Below are 18,443 nucleotides of genomic sequence, written 5' to 3'. Positions count from 1 at the left end.
TTCAGAAGAGTGACAAGTCGTCTAAGTAAGAAAAACAATGTATTTACATTTTTCATTGCTATTCAAAAATAAATGCAAATGTTATGCCATGATACGTAAAAACACACAACAAATCCTCGAACAATTTGCAAGACCACACTCTATGCACACATGGAATTTCAAACACTTGTTAACTGTTATATTTTCCCCCAAAAAGGGTTATTGACCGCGAGTGAAAAGTGGTGTTAGTCACAAAACGCCCTGTTTCATATCTCGGTGAATATTCGTCGTACTAATTTCAAACTTTTTGTGTTGGAATTATTTTTCAATGGAAATTATTTCCTTAAATATGTTAGGAGATTTGGGGCCCATATAAAAAGTTAAATTTTGTATTTTTTGACTTATTTTTATTTTTACTTCAAACTTTCAATATCTTAACTCTGCATCTGATTTTGAACATTTTTGCAATTGGAAGTATACATCTAGGACTAATGGTTGCGAAAATAAAGGTCTTGCAGGTTAAAACGGAACACCCTGTATAATAGTTGAATGACAATGCGGTTCCAAAATAATATTTCCGAGGGCTCAACAAATGATGATGCTAAAAAAATACTAATAAGGGTTTGATCCTAAATAATCACAAAAACACTTCATGCAGTCTATTGAAACACATAATTAAATTAATTCCATTATTTCATTATGAGATGCATACAGTAATAATTCTAAAAAGCTAAAACCATAATAGTTTTTTAAATTATTGATAAAAAATACATAAAATTATAGATTATTGTTCATTTTTGTACTTTCAGCCTTGTAATTTTAGATAAAAGGAAAAACAGTATCAAAAGAGAATTTTATTGAGTGTTAAATACATGATGGCAACACATTTTATGAAATTCATACACAGGACTAAAAATTAAAATGAAAAAATATTTTACCTTGCAAGATATCAGCTATTGTATTTAATAAATAATTCAAGAATTCATGGGCATCTTGCTGCATATAATTATCAAACACTTCTGCAAAAAACCAAATAAAAAACATAGCAAACTTAATAATTGAGAGCGTAAAACTAAAAAGCATACAATAAAATGCATACACTTTGACACTAAAATTAATTTTTTCTTCAAAGCAACAGTCATTTGAACAAAACTTAAAACAACCCACAACAGCACTATTCTGTTGCAACATGGCAGGAACCTATGAAAGAAAATTATAGCTGATTGGTAAATCAGCAAAGCCACATAGTTTAAAAATGTTACAAAACGTGGCACTGTAACTATAGAATACTGCCTAGTAATTACAGATTAAGTAAAAAAAATGGATGACCATCAGGATTTTTAAAAAAAAAACGGTTAGTGAAGTTTAACATGGAAATGAGAAAAGGAAAAATAATGAAATTCTTCTATCAATGGACAACTAAAGTGCCTAGGGCATAGATGTGAAGGGATGTAAGTTTCAAAATTTAGAATTTAGAGATATCTAGTAAAAATGATAGGAGAAACTTCCATCTGTTTTGAGACAAGCGATGGAAATAATAGCTGCTATACAGTATGATTTTAAAAACCTTTTCATTAAAAGCTTACTAACGATTTGAACTTTGAATTTTTATCCAAAACTTTTAAGTCCACTAATATTTCTTTGCTTCTCACTGTCTGTCCCCCACACAATGAACCGCCAAAGTTAGGCTGTATTCAGATTAAGTATTTTTCACCAAATTGCATTTCTGTGTAGCAATTACTTGACCAACTGCATAATCAAAGTGGCAAAGGGAAAATATCATACATGACTGCTTCAATGTTTGGTTCTGCAAATTGATTCTTAAAAAATGGTAATGAAACAGACTTAAAGCAAGCTATCAATATGCTACCCGCATCGTTGATCAAAATTACACAAAATGTGATGTGCAATGACAAGAAAATATTAATTTATTTAATCATGGCTGAAGAAAATCAAGCCATAAAGAAAAGGATAAAGGTAAATTAATCATGAAGATGAAGTCCTTATGGTACAATGTAAAAGAAACATCTCTTCCTATGAATGTGATTCTAGAAGATTTCCCAACTGCTGATGATAATATGAAAAAATCCGAACCTTCGACAAATGATGATATTATTCCTAGACTGCCAGAACAATATGAATCTCTTCAGGACTATAGTGACAAAAAATAGTGTAGGAGAACTGAATCATTAGTAAGTATAGACTTTTAACTGTCAATTAACTCCAAAATAATGTTAATGACAATTTTTTAGGAAAATGTGTTTCATTTAGAAAGTTTATTCTCTCTTATGCGCAATGCTTGCACAAAGAAAAATGACAGATTTAATTTAAACTTCAGTGAGTGAAAAATGTCAAATTGATATTTATGTATGATATATTTATTGTTCTGAATAATCATGTAAAATTTTAAATTGGTTAAACATGTATAATTTCACTAATCTTTGAAAATGCCATTATAATGAATTTTGTTTTGGTTATTGTAAAATTTGCAATATTGGTAAAACAAAATATCATTACAATGAAATGAATTCGCTGATACCTTTGACATTGTAAAATGGGATTCAACTTAACTGTTTATTAAGCACTTTGTCTTATTTTATATAGTTTGTCAGGTAAGTATTAGTTTGATTGCATTAGTGATATGAATATAAATTTTGCTTAAATATAAATGAAAATAATATCAAGGGAAAAAAATATTTTTCATACAGAAAGCTAACTTTTTTTAAGCTTTTTAAAGCTATAAAATCTGGAAGGATCTATTTTACCTTGGCTAAAATTTGACAGCACTGTACTCACATAAAGTTGACTCTCAATGATTCCAACTCGAAGGTAAATGGAAAAAAGTTTGAAGTATCCGAAATTCAAATTACAGAGAATTAAGTTGTGATAATAGTAAGGCAACATTGAAATACAGTGAAATTGAATAGCATTCAACTGAAGGAATGTAAATGAAATTTTTAAAAACCTAACTGTTACAAATGTTTTCTTACCACCAGCACGTCTCTTTAAAATTTGTTTGCATTCAAACACATTAGAAATTTTTTTTAAGAAAATCATAAATGAAATGCTAATAGTAATAGCTAATTGGTATGAGCATTCATAACAGTTTCAACTTTGAGTCATTTTTAAAATTATTTCTTTTTGTTTTAACTTTACTTCGTTAATCTTTAAACCCAGATCTTTCCTGAGGTTAATTTGTGATTCATTAAAGCTTCTTGGATTTTCAAACACTTTTGAGAACTCAGAAAAAGAAGGAATTGGAATATTCGAGCATTCATGTGGAGTTTTACAAAAGGTCACAAGACCAAAAAGTCTGTGATAACAGAGAATGCCTTTTTTTTTTGAACCAATGTCACAGAGAATTTTGTTAACATAGATAATAGATTGGAATAACATAGATAATTTATCAACCTACAACTTACATCTAGTCTATTTCTTTTGAATTTTTTTCAAAACTTGTAATTTAGAACATTTCTGCTGCTCAGATTTTGAATTAACAGAAAACGGCTTTAAACGAATTGAATCGAAAACACAATTTTGAAAAAAGGAGCAACGGAAAATTTAAGTGAACTAAAGTATTAGTTCCAACTAACTATCAATTCAGACTATCCAAGTTTGAATCAGAAAAAATGCAATTCAACTAGACAATTATGGTCTAGGCAAATAAAGTCTAGGCAAACTAGGCAATATAGGACACAGGAAACAACATTTTTTTTTTTTTGGCAGAAAATTTTCAAGAAATTACTTGAGTTTGCAGATAGTCTTACATTTAATCTATGTCTGATTTTCTTACAGGAAACAAACAATAATTTTCATGCATACACAGAAAAAAAGAAACATTTTCAAATATAGCAAACTCCTGATTAACTGCCGGAAGCTTATCAGCATTGCGGATAATGTGCGGCCATTCATACTTTTTTTTTTCAGTGATGATAAACTGAATGAAGATAAATGCATATGTTTCAAGTTAACCAAATAGGAAAATTTGTTTTCAGACATCCACATTTCTCCCCCCCCCCTCCCAAAGACATTAAACCTTCCAGGGTCAGCAAACACTTACTAGTTGAAACCTTCTTTTTAGATCTACTGTTGGACTTGCGTGCTACCGTGGATGAAATACCCGAAGTTCAAGGAACTAAAACGGGTTGTTGCAAGCCCAACGGAAATTGTGGAGTGATCTGCTCATGGGGGGGGGGGGGGAAATGGAATTAAAAACACATTTAACAGTCAAAAACAATTTTATTCAATAACGATAAATATATCTTAAAATGTGTAATATCAACAAGGGTAAATAAGCAACTTTTAAACCCAAACATTTTGACTGAAAATAAACTCCCCCCCCCCCCCAAGAACATTTATAGGGACACATTTCATAATACAGTATCGTTCAATTCCAAAACTTTACGGACTAGTCAAAAGCTAGTCCACCTTGAGTCCAATGCCTAAAAATAGAAGTCCTGATAAAACTTTAGATGAAAGTTCATACCACTCAGGATATTCACTCCTTAATACACGGCATATCAAAAACATGAAGGCCTGATCCTTCCATAGGATCCTACGTGAAAGTTTATTGCAGCTCGTACCACTTGTGGCCAGCCGCCATGCTGGACCTTCCATAGACTTGATCTCTCGGACACCAAAAACAGCCACATCCGGTGAAGAATCCTTACACATGGATATCCAGTCCGGCCACACTCCAGGAAACCTTTTAATCCAATCCAGCGTGAACCTTCGACAGTCTTGTGAAGCCTACGTCCAACAACATCAACTTCCGTGAAAGAAACTTCAAACTTTCACTTTTTCATTTCCTTCACTATCAAAATGTCTCAAGGTGACCAATGGAACCTGCCTGCTCTTTTAGCCAGGCACAATGAACTTGTTTCCTACATTTTTCTAAAAATTAAGTCCACTCAACAACGTTGAACTGATGAGAAACTGGAGCACACCGCTCCCAATAACACACCAAACTGCAGTTACGGCGACATCAAAACTGATAAGTTAAGAGGAAGAGATTGATTGATTAGGTGCACTAACTTAAATACATTTCCCAATCCCACCACGTGATGATGTGACGTTTATCGAATCACATGCATAAATTATCACTGTGAAACAACACAACACCTTTATATTCACTGTGAAACTTTTTAAAATAGTTGTTCACATGCACTCAGCAAAACATTACTCAACTCGGTAACAATGACGTCACATCATCGCGTTGTGTATACAAACGCACGATTCTACTTTTGGGGAACAATTCGTCTGCCGGTTAGGTAACAGGATAACCTTCAATGTTTGTAATAACAATGAATTAAGTAGCTAGAACTTTCTTAAACCTTTGGGAATTGTCTTCAAGAATTAAAATTTCATATTTTTGCTAACATCTACACTACTCACTGCTTTAGATCTACACTACTTAAACAAAGAACAGGTGACCAGGCCAATCTTATTTGAAAAATATCCCCTCCCTTGCAGTAGACCCTCGTTTTAAGCGAGTTTATTTTAGGACTCGACCGATGCATCGGCGCCGATGGTTCAACAATTTAGCCATCGGCATCGGCAGCCGATGCTAAATTGCAGGAAACATCGGCCCATCGGCCTTAAAAACATCGAAAAGCCGATGGAATTGGCCGATGTTTTTGAAAAAAAAAAGGACCTTTGATGTTTTACTTTTTAATACAAAGTAAAGGTTCTTTTCATATAAAATTGTTTACTAAATTTCAGTATGAATTTCTATCTTATTCACCCCTGAAAGATTTTTTAATACTGCATTCAGGTACCAAACAAGTTAATTATTACGTTGTTTCTTGCAGCTGGATGTATGTATCTCTCATAAATCATAACTTATGTATCTCTCATAAGTTTTCGTATGTGGGGTGTGCGTGCGTTCCAGTTGTGCACTTCCCTTTTTGTTTTCGATCGGGTGTTCTGAAAAGCCTGTTTGATCATTTTTTGTGGCTATTTATTACTTATTTCAATGCAAAACTAATATAGCGTCTCAGACTGATGATCATTTGGTGATATATTGCCAAATTGGAAACCATGGAAACAAATAAGAGATGGCAAAACCGGTTTTGTTTCATTCTGTTAGATTCCCGTTGAAGCGACGGTAATTTTTAATTTTTCGATATTTGTAGTATGAATCACAGTAATGCAGTTTTTTCTGTCTCGCTTCGGTGGAGCTACAAGTTTGGGTCCCGTCGAAATACATTTTCGGGGGCCCTATTTCTCCATCACAGAAGTTGTAAAACATTTATCATAAGCATTTTTGTAACTCCTACGGTGCCCCTATGGTTATGGGGCCTCTCGCGCAATTGCAACATTTGCTATATTTTAAATCCGCCACTGCACGTCAAAACAAATTTGGGTGCAAGATTTGAAAGAGTTTTTCTGCTCAATGTTTATGATTATATTGAACTCTATTTTGTACGACTATTGTTTGAATTTCCGAGAACACATTTGCGTGACCCTCCTCACACTCCCTCAATTTCTGAAATTAAACTCTTAGTTGTACTTCTGAGTTGTTTAAAACTAACACCATTCATAAAATTAGAGATATTTTTTTCAAACTGTATGTATTGTTTAGAAAGAATTTAGAGCATTAATGTAAGAAATTGATTAAAGACGTTTTGAATGGTGACATAATTCGGAAATCGAAGGGACTTTTGAATTTTTTCTTCGAAAGTACTGAAATAGATTCAGAAACTCTTCTGAGACGTTGGTTTTAGCGGTTCTGTACTAAAAAAATTAGGCCGAGGTTGGTGCCGAAGTGTTAGTTACTGCAAAATCAGAGGGTAAACCCCCATTTCGTAATTTGCTATCTTTTTTGTATCATTAATAGCGATCGATTTTTTTTTTCTGTTGTAAGCAACTATTTTTATGTATTTATATAAAATCAATGAATAAGTTATTTTCGTTTTCTATAGAAAAGTTTCAAGGATTTTATATTATGCAATTTTTTAAATTTCAAAAAATTATTGTTTAATTGAACAATTTAATTTGAACTTGTTTGTAAAGCTTCATAAAAGATTAAACAATCCAATTGTTCAATATTATGTGTGCAAACATCAGATCAAGTAGTATATGTATTCAGTTATTTACTTGGTGTAAATATTGAGTTTGTTTATTGTAGCTGCGTTTTAAGAACCTCGCTCTTTTCATGGCTAATTTTTTTTTCAGCAAAATTTATGTCACTGTTATAGCTTTTATAAAAAATGCAAATTTCTCTTTTCATAAATTTTAAATAAGTATAAAAATATTCCTATTATGATTTAATATTGTAATTTATCTTTTTTGTTTAATTTTGATGACTAAAAAATGTCTACGTGCAATCTTTTCACTTTAATTGCGTAATTTGTTGATGGTTTCATAGTTTTATTCTCATTATTTTTTTGAGTGATTAAACAACAGAATTTAATGTTTTTTTAACTATGTTTAGTGTACCTAATTCCATACATCATTACAATATTACTGAAATCTTAGTTATATGTTCAATGAAAAAAAAACAAAATAAATTGGTTATTAAAGTCTCTTTGCTTTTCTTCCTTTTTTTTTTCTTTCTTTCTTTCTTTTTTTTGGTTGTTCTTTTTTTTTATCATACAGCCGTCAAAAAAGGAGAAGCATAACTAGACCCTATACAGATTGTACGTAGTACGATCCAAAAGTTTGGGGACAAGCTGTATAAAACCTTACTCAGAATAGTTCACATTACCGAAGCACATCCACTTTATGTACTTCTGCCAGTGTTTATATAACTTTTGGAAACACTCCTGAAAGCCATTTTTCGCTACCTTCTATGATGCAGCTTTATCTTCTCCTGACGGAAGAAAGCAGCGTCCATGCAAATGTTTTTTTGCTGGGAACAGATAAAAATCACATGGAGCTAAGTCCGACGAAACGTTATGTTATTTGTTTGTCATATCAGAGTATTGACCAATCGAACCGTGCATTCTCAACATGAAAGCCGCCTTCTTCCCCACGATGAAGTTAAAGCAGCAGCGCAAGAGGCCTTACAGAAGGTTGCGGAAAATGTCTTCCAGGAGTGCTTCTAAAAGCTATACGAACGTTGGCAGAGGTGCATAGTCATTCAAGGTGACTGTTTTGTAGATAGATGTGCTTCAGTAATGTGAACTATTCAGAATAAGGTTTTATACAACTTGTCCTCGAACTTTTAGATCATACTACGTACGTATGAATTTTCAACTTAGGAGAATTTGCGATAATTGACTGAGGAGGCATTCAAAATGGATATTTCGGTCATCTATGTGTTCTTAGGTACACATGCAATGTACAGATGTGCCGAAAGAACTTGTGAAGTTTAAATTGGGTGATCGTAAAATAGAAATTTAGGGCAAAATCTGATTTTTTTTTTTTCTTGTGATTACAATTCCTTATTCGTAGAAGGGAAGTAAAGTGAAAAATGAATCAATGATCCTTTAAATCCCTGATAATTTTCTCAATTTATTTCTGTTGATTTTTTTTCTTTTTTTTTTTGCCATCGGCCAACGGCATCGGCCATTTGGAGGAAAACAATCGGCCATCTTTGAACAATCGGCCAACAATCGGCATCGGCCCATCGGCCAAAAAATGCCATCGGTCGAGCCCTAGTTTATTTTACGCGGCTTAAGATTTGAGACTTTTATTTTATTTGGATAAGTTTCGGTTTTACGCGAAAGCGGCAAGGCAAACAGATAAAATTTTCCACTTTTTCAAAATCCAAACCCCTAAAGATTGCAGATTACAAGTAATAAACTGCATTTTGGTGCGCTAATAACCGAGCTTGGGCCACAGGAGACATTTTATGCAATCGATTTCAAAGCTCGACATAAGTAAAGTTATTAAAATCAAACACTTCAGAACTCACTGGAAGAGGAGCTTTTAGTTGAGACAAAGAATGACAAAAGCAACGAGGATATCAAGATTGATGACACCCCACAACCAAAAATGTTCACTTTGAAAATTTTGAGCCATTCTTAGACAATAGAAATGATCTTTCTGATGTGTTAATGAAGGAAGATTCGGTCATGGAAATATCACAAGTGATCATGGATGCGATAATGCTGTGCAAAGAACTAGAGAAAAATCCTTAATGACTGCTATAAGACTATGATAGCCATTAAGAATTATGAATATAAACAGAACACAAAATTAATTTATGTTTTCTTTAGGCGTAATGTGCATAGAAATCGATATTCACAACTCCAATAAACTATAGGGTGTGCTGCAGCCACTGTCTAATGGCAGATGAAAAAGGTAAAACAAACAAATGCTGTAACTTGCTTTGATGCTTAGTGAATGAGTTATTTTTCATTGCGTTTGTGGGAAGCTTTCTTTTCTATTCTTCTGAAATCATATTACACCACAAACTGTCTGAAGCCTGTAATATACCCCAAAGAAAACACGTGGAATAGAATGTTTTACCTTTTTCAGTAGCAACGTTAATCACCGCAAGGTAGCGTATTCGAGCTCTGGAGTTGCGAATAAGTAGACATTAAACTTTTTATAAAATTAGTCATCACTAGAATGAAGTGTTTTTTTTTCCTACGGAACTTAACCCCTTTTTTAACATTAATATTAGGTCTCAATTTACGCTGTTTTGATTTACGCGGCATTTTTGAGGAATGTAACCCCCGCGTAAAACTAGGGTTACTGTATATGTTTTTTTGTATAATGGCTTGACCTGTTTAAGTAAATCTATTTGCAGAATTTGCTTTGGTATGTATACAATTCATTTGCAGTAATGAGATCCTTTTTTAGCTACTACATAGATTTTTACATAGACTGTTATCATTTTAGCTGTAGTTTTGACGTAAGCAAGTGTTACTGATTTTTTAAGCTATTGCATACACCATACACCTTTTTTTTAATTTATTTTGAAAATTATCTGCGGATTTGTTTATCCACGGCTATTGTGCCACCCGATTCCACAGATAATCAAGAGTTTACTGCACTACATTTCTTGAACAAAACAATGTTAACTGAACAATCACTTTTAATAAGCATTTATAAAATTTTCTTAAATTACATAGAAACCAAACAAAAGCAATTGCACTCACCATTTTCTTTCCTTAAACGTGCAATAAATTTCTTGGGGGCTATTGTACCAGTTTTCTTCTTTTGGGTAGCAATATTATAAAACAGGTCAGCTAAACATGTTAGCAATGTTTCTTTGGTTCTTTTATTTTTTGCTTTATAATCAAGCACTTTCTCCCGAAATGGTTTGCAAAAGTACAAAGCTTGTAAAACAGAGTTGCAGTAACAGGTATTCCCAAACTTGAAGAAAAAGCAAACAGTAAATAAATTCAAATTCCTAATGTTAAAAAAATATGAGAAAATAGTCTACGTTTTTAGGACAAGAATACAATAAGGAATTTGAAAACGTAATTCATTACTGTGAAGATAATGTCTGTTGGGTTACATCAATCAAAACAACATAATCGATAAATACACTCTGTGATCGTATTCACGGTCAGCAGAATGAAATATGGACATTGCTATCAATATTAAGTTTATTTTCATTTATCAACATCAGTTCTATTTCTGATACTTGGCAATTTCACAAAAAAGTGGACATGAGGGTTGAAATTTAAGAATTGTTTCAATTCTACAAGTAATACATCAAATTCAAGCTCATAACAAGAGGTTTATAAAATTATTGAAAAAAATTTCATAAAAGCTATCTTCTTATAATTTTTTTTGAGTCCATAAAGTTAACATAATACAACAAACTTGTATTTGGGAAAAACATAGTATTTTCATTCGCCCAGGATTACTATTTAAGGCAGGAGCTTTTTTTTTCTTTTTTTCTTTTTGTAAATGTGTATATTACTATTTGTGATATTTTTCGATCCTTTGGAACACTTAATATTTCATAACAAAATAGTTAAACGGATTTTTAGTGTAAATAAAGTTATAAAGTGTCGCTGTAATACCCGTCACAAAACAAATGCTTAAGTTACCACAACAAATGCATTCTTCCATGGAAAAACATGAAACTTTCCAAAGTTCTAATGTTTGCGGGTCTGAGTAGGAGTACAATATTTAAATTTGATCAAATTTTTATTCTCTGGGAAAATTTTGGAGTGATGGGTGTGACAAACCTTTGTGACAGGTTTGACAAAATCATTGAGACTGGTGTGACGGCATTTAAAATAGTTTTTGAAAACTTTCTAAATGAAATAGTAGATTAAACCATTTTATTTCTTTACAAATTAGCATTGGAGTCAAAAAAATATTTGAAAATCTTATTACTTTATTAAGTGAGTTACTTTTATTTAACTCTTGAAACATTTCAAAGGAGTAAAACAGCTTAAAAAAAGGAAGTAAATAACCAGTTGCACTTTTCTATAACTACTCTGTTTTGTGAAAATGCTTCGGTCAAATTATTTTGTGACATAAAAAGTAATATCAGAGACACTAGAATTATACAATAAATAAACTTTGCCCAAAATTATGGCACACGTTCTCGGGATACAATTTAAAGTCTCATTAACCAATCATCACATTTACAAGTTGTGCATTGTTAAATAATATAATTTGCTCTCTCATGAAAGTAAGTTACCACATCATAACAAATATGCTGCATGGGATGTTTTAAAATGCTAACATAACTGATCTGAAAACAGAATTTTCTTAACTACGAAAAGTGAAAAGATGTTCTGATTGCTGTAGAGCTCAATCAAAAATGATGTATAACATCAAACTAGTGCTTTTATCCAAAATAGGGGATTTTCAACTGACATGAGATTAAAAAATTTTCACCATTTTTGTATGGAATGCGACAGTAGGCCTATTTGCAGTCAACATTGTCCAATTGAGTTAAGTGAAATCAAATTGTTTTTCATTTAATTGTGCAGTGAAGATGACAAGAATTGATCTGTATATTGAAGCAAACACTAGTCTGAGTGAATGTCATTTAGAAGTTAGAATTAATGAAGAAATGAAGTTCAGAGAATTACAACTTTTGAGACAACAGCTCTGAAAATGTTTAAGCTGAACAGACTACAAAGTTTACATTGTAAAATATAGGTATCACTACAACTCAAATGGTACATCTTTCTCCCAATCAGATTATACTAACACCTGATATAGTTTTTCATTTTTCTTTTCATTGACCACCTAAGGCAATGTAGTACAAAGCACTACATTACTAGCATAACATTGTTTTGGATATTAAATTTTAAAAAGAAAAAATAAATAAAGATATGCAAGCTAATGGATGACCCTCTTGATCTTTTCCAGTAAAAGGGGATTTTAAAAAAAAGAAATTGTAATTACCAAAAAAAGCTACACTTAAAAGCTACCGTTAAAGAAGTGCTAAACTAAATGTACACCCAGTATTAACTCTTTTTCTTATTCACAATTGCCAAGTTTGATATCTGTACTGATCACTATTCTTTTAGAAATTGCTTATCCAAGTAGTGGATTTGCACAGTGTCACACCCCTCACAACACAAAAAATTCTTGTTTAGTAAAAAAAAATTAATTCATCATAAATATCATGTATTAAGTTTGATTTGAATATCTTTTAACAGAAACAAAAATGCTTTAATCATGAAACATTAAAATATTCAGACGAATTTCCTGAAATATGAGTGTAGGTGCAAACTCATGTCTCGCAAGAGTCACACCCGTCACAAGATTTTAAAAATTTCTTTTTAAAAAAAAGTTTTGCTTCAACTCAATCATTCAAGCAAATACAGAGTTAAACATGATTAAAATACTTTTTTAGTACTTGTTAATTGATTTTGGGTACAAAATGTTGGATTAAATAGTAAAAATAGTGTCTGAGTGTTACACCCGTCCCAATGAAATTGCCCTACTGGCACTTAGCCCACTAAAATCACTTTGATATTCTGATTACAATGTAAGGCACATTTTGGAGTACAAATACAAAAAGGAATATCTTACCTTCTTTTTATGATAAGGCATCGAGACCTTACCAGAGTTTTTTCATTAATTCTACTCTCTTTTAACTTCCCTGTTAATCTCTCTGATTCAAAAACTTCCCCCGAGACCAAGACAAGTTCCTCGCCAATTCACTTCCCCCGCAATGAAAAAAAACGCACCAAAAGTGGGAACACACTCATTTCATCTGCTCCTCAGCAAGGCAGGTTATCAGAAATGATAACTGTGTGTGCTCGATCAATGGGCTGACATACGTAAAATATGTAATGTCGGCATTAGAACTATGGGATTAAAACTAACTTAACACACATTTAAAGATTTTTTCTTGAAATAAAACTAAATCATTCATGTCCGAAATATTTCAGGAGAAAAAAAAAATTTAAGTTAAACACATTCAACAAATTTACAAATTTCAACCGTGTTATAATAATTATTCTTCACTATTGTTTATATTTCTTTCCCAAGAAATTTAAAACTAAACTTACATTAACTAATCCAAAATAATGTTCATTAGATGGAAACTGATCATGTCCAATTTCTTTTTCCAACTGCGAAGCATTTGCTCCCTGCAACGAATTTTTTAAACAATTTTAAAATGCACATCATATAATAAATTTTTCATCAATATTATATTAAAACTAGAAAATCACCTATCAAGATATGATAGGAGAAAATTGCTTCTTCATTTGTGTGAAGCAACTGCCTGTCTGTGGATAGTTTGAGAGTTAGTTTCGAGTTGCTAAATTTTGGGCAATTCATTACTTCTTTCTGGCAAAATCAGCGAGAGTGAAAAACAAAAACTCTCTCTTTAAAATATATTTAAAATACAAAATTCTCAACTGTGAAATAATTCAGGATTATAAAGTAAAATACAGATCGCGAGTTATAAAAATTTATCAATAATCATCTTATATGATTAATATTGTATGAATAATTGAGGTATCATACGCGAAACACTTAATGGAGCTTCCACATTTGTTTCCCAAATTTTGCCACAGCTAAAGCTCAAGGTTTGTTTGCAAGCTAAATATCATAAATAATGCAAAATACGCAATTTTGCTTTTACAAAACGGGTTGCTCCTGGTTTTATTTGTAATATTTTCTACCTTGGAAAGAAGGTCAGCTGCCTACTCTGGATACGCCCATAAGTAGAAATATACACTCTATAACGTCCACATTAGCCACTATGCCAGAAAAAAGTTAGGTTGACCCAGGGTCGGACTGATAGTAAAATTCGACTCGGATAACCAGAGAAGAGCAGCGCCTGCCTCTTCAATTAAAAAAAGCACACCTCACATTCATTATAAATTAAATATTACTTAATATTCAGAAACATAAATTTTAAAAATATATCAATTTACTCTAAACTAAATTGTTAATCAATTCATTATTAAAAATAAATAATCAAATATTGATTTAAATAATCAGCTAATATTTATTGAAATCAATAAATAGCATTTAAGTAAAAAATGAACAAGTAATATTTTTTTTTTAATTAGTTACATTTTGCTTGCATTGAATGATCAAACTAATCAAGAACTTCGAAGGCCTTTTTTCTAAATTTTATTGGATGATATTTACATAAATTGATAACTTCTTCGTATCATGCATACAATTGACTAACTGTTTTAATATGAGCATTGACAGATGTACCGTAATTTCGGGTAGATAAGCCGCCCTATCGTATATACTCAACACCTTCTAGACTGGGATAAGTCGCAGGACGACGAAAGCAAGATTCACTCAGCTAGGCTGATCGCTTCTCGCGATCATAGTTCATTCCTTTACAACTTTTTCTGGGAATGTTATACAAGTAGGTTTTCAGAATCGCTGATGTATATATATTTTGCCAAATCACTTATTTCTATGTTTTTCCCCCCTACTCAGTTTAACAATAATAAGAAGGAAAAGTATTAATTCATTAAAGGAAGCATGTTTTCAATTCAAGCAAAACTCAAAATTAGTAATACTTATTCACTTCAAGAAGTATTACTTACCTTTTTTTTTTTTTTTTGTGAAAGAATTGATGAATAGTTTTACAATATTTATATTTTGCAAAAAACATTACCAGTATAATGTACGTTCAATGTTTTTTATTTATTTATTTACTTATTTAAAGATTATTTCTTTAATTTCACTAATGTCATTCAGTGATGGCAAAATATAGCCATCACTGCAACTGAAATGCTATACCTTACTCCCAGTCAGATTATACTGACACCTGACATAACTTTCATTTTTCTTTTCACTAACCACTCAAGGCAAAAGCACTACATTATTAGTATTATGTTACTGTTTTACTTATTAACTTCAAAAAGAAAAAAAAGGAAAAGGACCCTGTTGATTTTTCCCCGTAAAAGGTGATAGTTAAAAAAGAAATTGTTTGCAATTACCAAAAAAAAGCTACACTTGACCTTAAATTCGTTAGTGGCCATTAAAGAAGTACTAAACTAAATGTACACCCAGTACTAGTTTTTTTCTTATGAAATGTAATTTATATTCACGATTGTCAAGTACATCACCTGTACTGATCACTATTCTTTTAGAAATTGCTCTTCCAAGTAACGGATTTGCACAGTGTCACACCCGTCACAACACAAAAAAAAATTCCTGTTTAGCAAAAAATTTTAACTTATCATAAATACCATGCATCAAGTTTCGATTGAATACCTTTTATTAGAAAAAAAAGCGTTTTATCATGAAACATTAAAATATTCACAGGAATTTCTAGAAATATGAGTGCAGGTGAAAACTCATGTCTCGCAAAAGTCACACCCATCACAAGACTTTAAAAATTTCTTTTAAAAAAAAATTAAGTCCTGCAGTTTTGCTTTAACTCAATTATTCAAGCAAATGCACAGTTAAACATGATTAAAATACTTTTTTAGTACTTATTTGATTTCGTGCTCAAAATGTTGGTTTAACCAGTAAAAATAGTGTCTGAGTGTTACACCTGTCACAATGGAATTGCCCTTAACTAGTTCGCATATTTTATTACTTAGTAAAACCACAAGGCTCCTTATTTGATGCAGTTTTGCAATTTCGATATGAAATGAGCAAAGCATATTCTTATTTCTTGCAGACATCCAATATACCATATCAATGGAAACGATTACAGCCAAAGAAAAGTAATAATAAATGGCATGTTGCATGTGCCAGTGGTGTACCTAGAAGTTAATTCTAGGTGCTGCAGCTCTGTCAACTCACCCCTGAGTATGCCACTGCAGCCTACTGTGCAATAATTATATAGATTTTTTTTTCTGAAGCGTTAATGAACAGACCGTTTTTACAACACCAACAAGAAAAATCAATCACATAACAAATCTGAACATAGCATTCTGTTAACAAGATAATACAAAATAAATAATTATAATAAATCAATTAATATATTTATATAACCATTCCTTTTACTTATGTTTCAAAGTACTTCCAGGCAATTGTTGTATGATAAACTAGCAAACATACCCATGGCTACCTGGGTCAGTAATAATTTTGAGAAACAATTTATACAGTTGGCTCTATGTTTAACGACTCCTTTTCACGGTAACAAATGGCTTACTGTAGTGTTAAAAGCATTCTATTTAAGGACGATTTTTCGTGGTCCCTTGAAAGTCATTAAACAGAGAGCCAACTGTACTTTCATTTATTTATTTTTAGCTACGCCCTGCGGTTTCACCCACGTTAATAAGACAACAATGTATTAAAAAATTATTTTAAGTACATTACGCTGTGATATATAGTAAAAAATTACACACACTGATCCACATAGATGTTTTCCTACAAATAAGAAAATCAAAACAAATTCAATAAAAGTAATTGAAAACCCTTGATTTATTAAATAATGAATTTTTAAATGAGCCGGGTAATAAATACTGACAATCTTTCCGCCCGCAGCCGGGCTTGAAGCCAAATCCCTATTGTTGACCCAACGCTTTACTGACTAAGATATTTGGACGACAATAGTTCCAGCTATTGATGCAAAAAAAAATTGCATCACGATCATTATTGATTTAATTTCAATTTTTTGTTGCTACATTCCTATTAGTCATACAAAGTGATGTTATATAGACTATAGCCGTCCTCAATAAATGGAACAAAAAAAGAATTTTTCAATTCGAACCAGTAGTTCCCGAGATTAGCGTGCATGTTCACCACCAGGTCCAAATAGCAGGGCCTGATTAAGGCATTGGGGCCCATAGGCAAAATACTTTTTTTGGTTCCCCCTGTATTCAAACTTTACAACTGTTTTAGCATAGACTAAAGTGATTTTAGTCATAGACTAAAGTAATTTTAGCCATTTGGATGCCCCTAAATAGCGGGGGACCTAGGCCATGACCTATTTGGCATATTCAGGAATCAGGTGATGCCAACAAAAGGCTGTGTCAGCCTATAGCCAGAAACTACGGGCCCGGCCCTTAAGGAGGGGGTACACATCAAAATGGTATAAGTTACATGGGTGGAGGGAGCCTGCTGGCTCTAGGCGGGTCCTGTTCTACCTTACTTTCCATTTATAATGAGGCCCCATGTTCAATGAACTGGGATAACTAATGAACCTTGAACAAGATCAAGCTTGTTGCATAAAAAAGTAAAAAAATCGAAAGAAAAGTCAACTTGACTCGGGGCCCTGTGCGTGCTGCACGGCCCTGGAGCCGCCCCTCGCATTCATAGAATGCAAAAACCTTCAACCTAAATTTTCTTTAAACATGCTACTGGTTATAAAACAGAAACTACCGCCAAGAGTTGCAAGCAAAAATTAAAAAACAAAGACAAAAAAGCACACAAAGGGAAGATATGTAGTAACGATAAGTAAAGGTGCTCTCAATCAATTAGAAGCAATGCAATCATAACGAAAAATAGTTTAACAGGATCTGGTTTGAAAACAAATAGCCACTTGCGTAAAATGCGAAGGTCATTTTCATTCACTTCTCAAAAAAAAATTACATACGTAAAACGAAAGATGTTCATGATATTTCAGTCTGAAATTTTTAACAGTATCGCTTAAAGCCGGGACAAAATAAACATTGAACATTTCTTAGAGACAGATAAAAAACGATTTATAGTTACCATTTTACAGTAATACACTCATTTTATTTCTAAATGGCATGCAACAGAAACCGAAACGTAGCAGTAAACAATTCCAAACAATAAACAATCATTTCAATTTGAGTTCTACGTCAGAGTGGCCAGAATGGTCAAATAGCGATTACGATGACTCTCTCTTTACACTAATCGATATATATTCTACATTCGTTCTCCTCCATGAAATATTCAATTTGACACACCTTGGGGACTTGTTTAGTAATTTATTGAAAAATTTCTGATTCTATCTAAAAATGAAAGTTTCACTTTCATTATAAATGGTTTCAATCAAAAATATATTCAGAGAATAGTACACATCGTGATCTTCTTTTCCAGTAACAATTTCCAAGGCCGTATCCAGAGGGGGGGGGGGGCTGACAGCCCCCCCCCCCCCGAAACCCGAAATGTTTTGAACCGTAAAACAGAAGAAGGTTTTTTTTTCTTTTTTTTTAATTCCTATTGTCAGAAAAGGAAAATAACAA

The 18,443-nt window shown here is 32.3% G+C and overlaps 1 protein-coding gene across 4 annotated transcripts in view; it reads right to left on the bottom strand.

Annotated features, from left to right (window-relative positions):
- The window catches only part of LOC129231209 (ubiquitin carboxyl-terminal hydrolase 46-like), a 55,827-nt gene extending 37,758 nt beyond the window's left edge, over positions 1-18,069 (bottom strand). For all 4 annotated transcript variants that reach the window (XM_054865460.1, XM_054865461.1, XM_054865456.1 and 1 more), the window contains exons 1-4: positions 17,947-18,069; positions 13,368-13,448; positions 10,032-10,248; positions 918-998 (exon numbers count right to left, since the gene is read on the bottom strand). In XM_054865460.1, the coding sequence (XP_054721435.1) occupies positions 918-998; positions 10,032-10,248; positions 13,368-13,448; positions 17,947-17,949 (382 nt within the window). In that variant the 5' untranslated portion in view covers positions 17,950-18,069. The remainder of the gene's footprint in view (positions 1-917; positions 999-10,031; positions 10,249-13,367; positions 13,449-17,946) is intronic.
- Positions 18,070-18,443: the final 374 nt, after the last annotated feature.

Source organism: Uloborus diversus, chromosome 10, assembly GCF_026930045.1.
Source record: "Uloborus diversus isolate 005 chromosome 10, Udiv.v.3.1, whole genome shotgun sequence".
Taxonomy (NCBI): domain Eukaryota; kingdom Metazoa; phylum Arthropoda; class Arachnida; order Araneae; family Uloboridae; genus Uloborus; species Uloborus diversus.
Note: the sequence above shows the minus strand (reverse complement) of the source record. Positions and strands in the feature narration are given on the sequence as shown.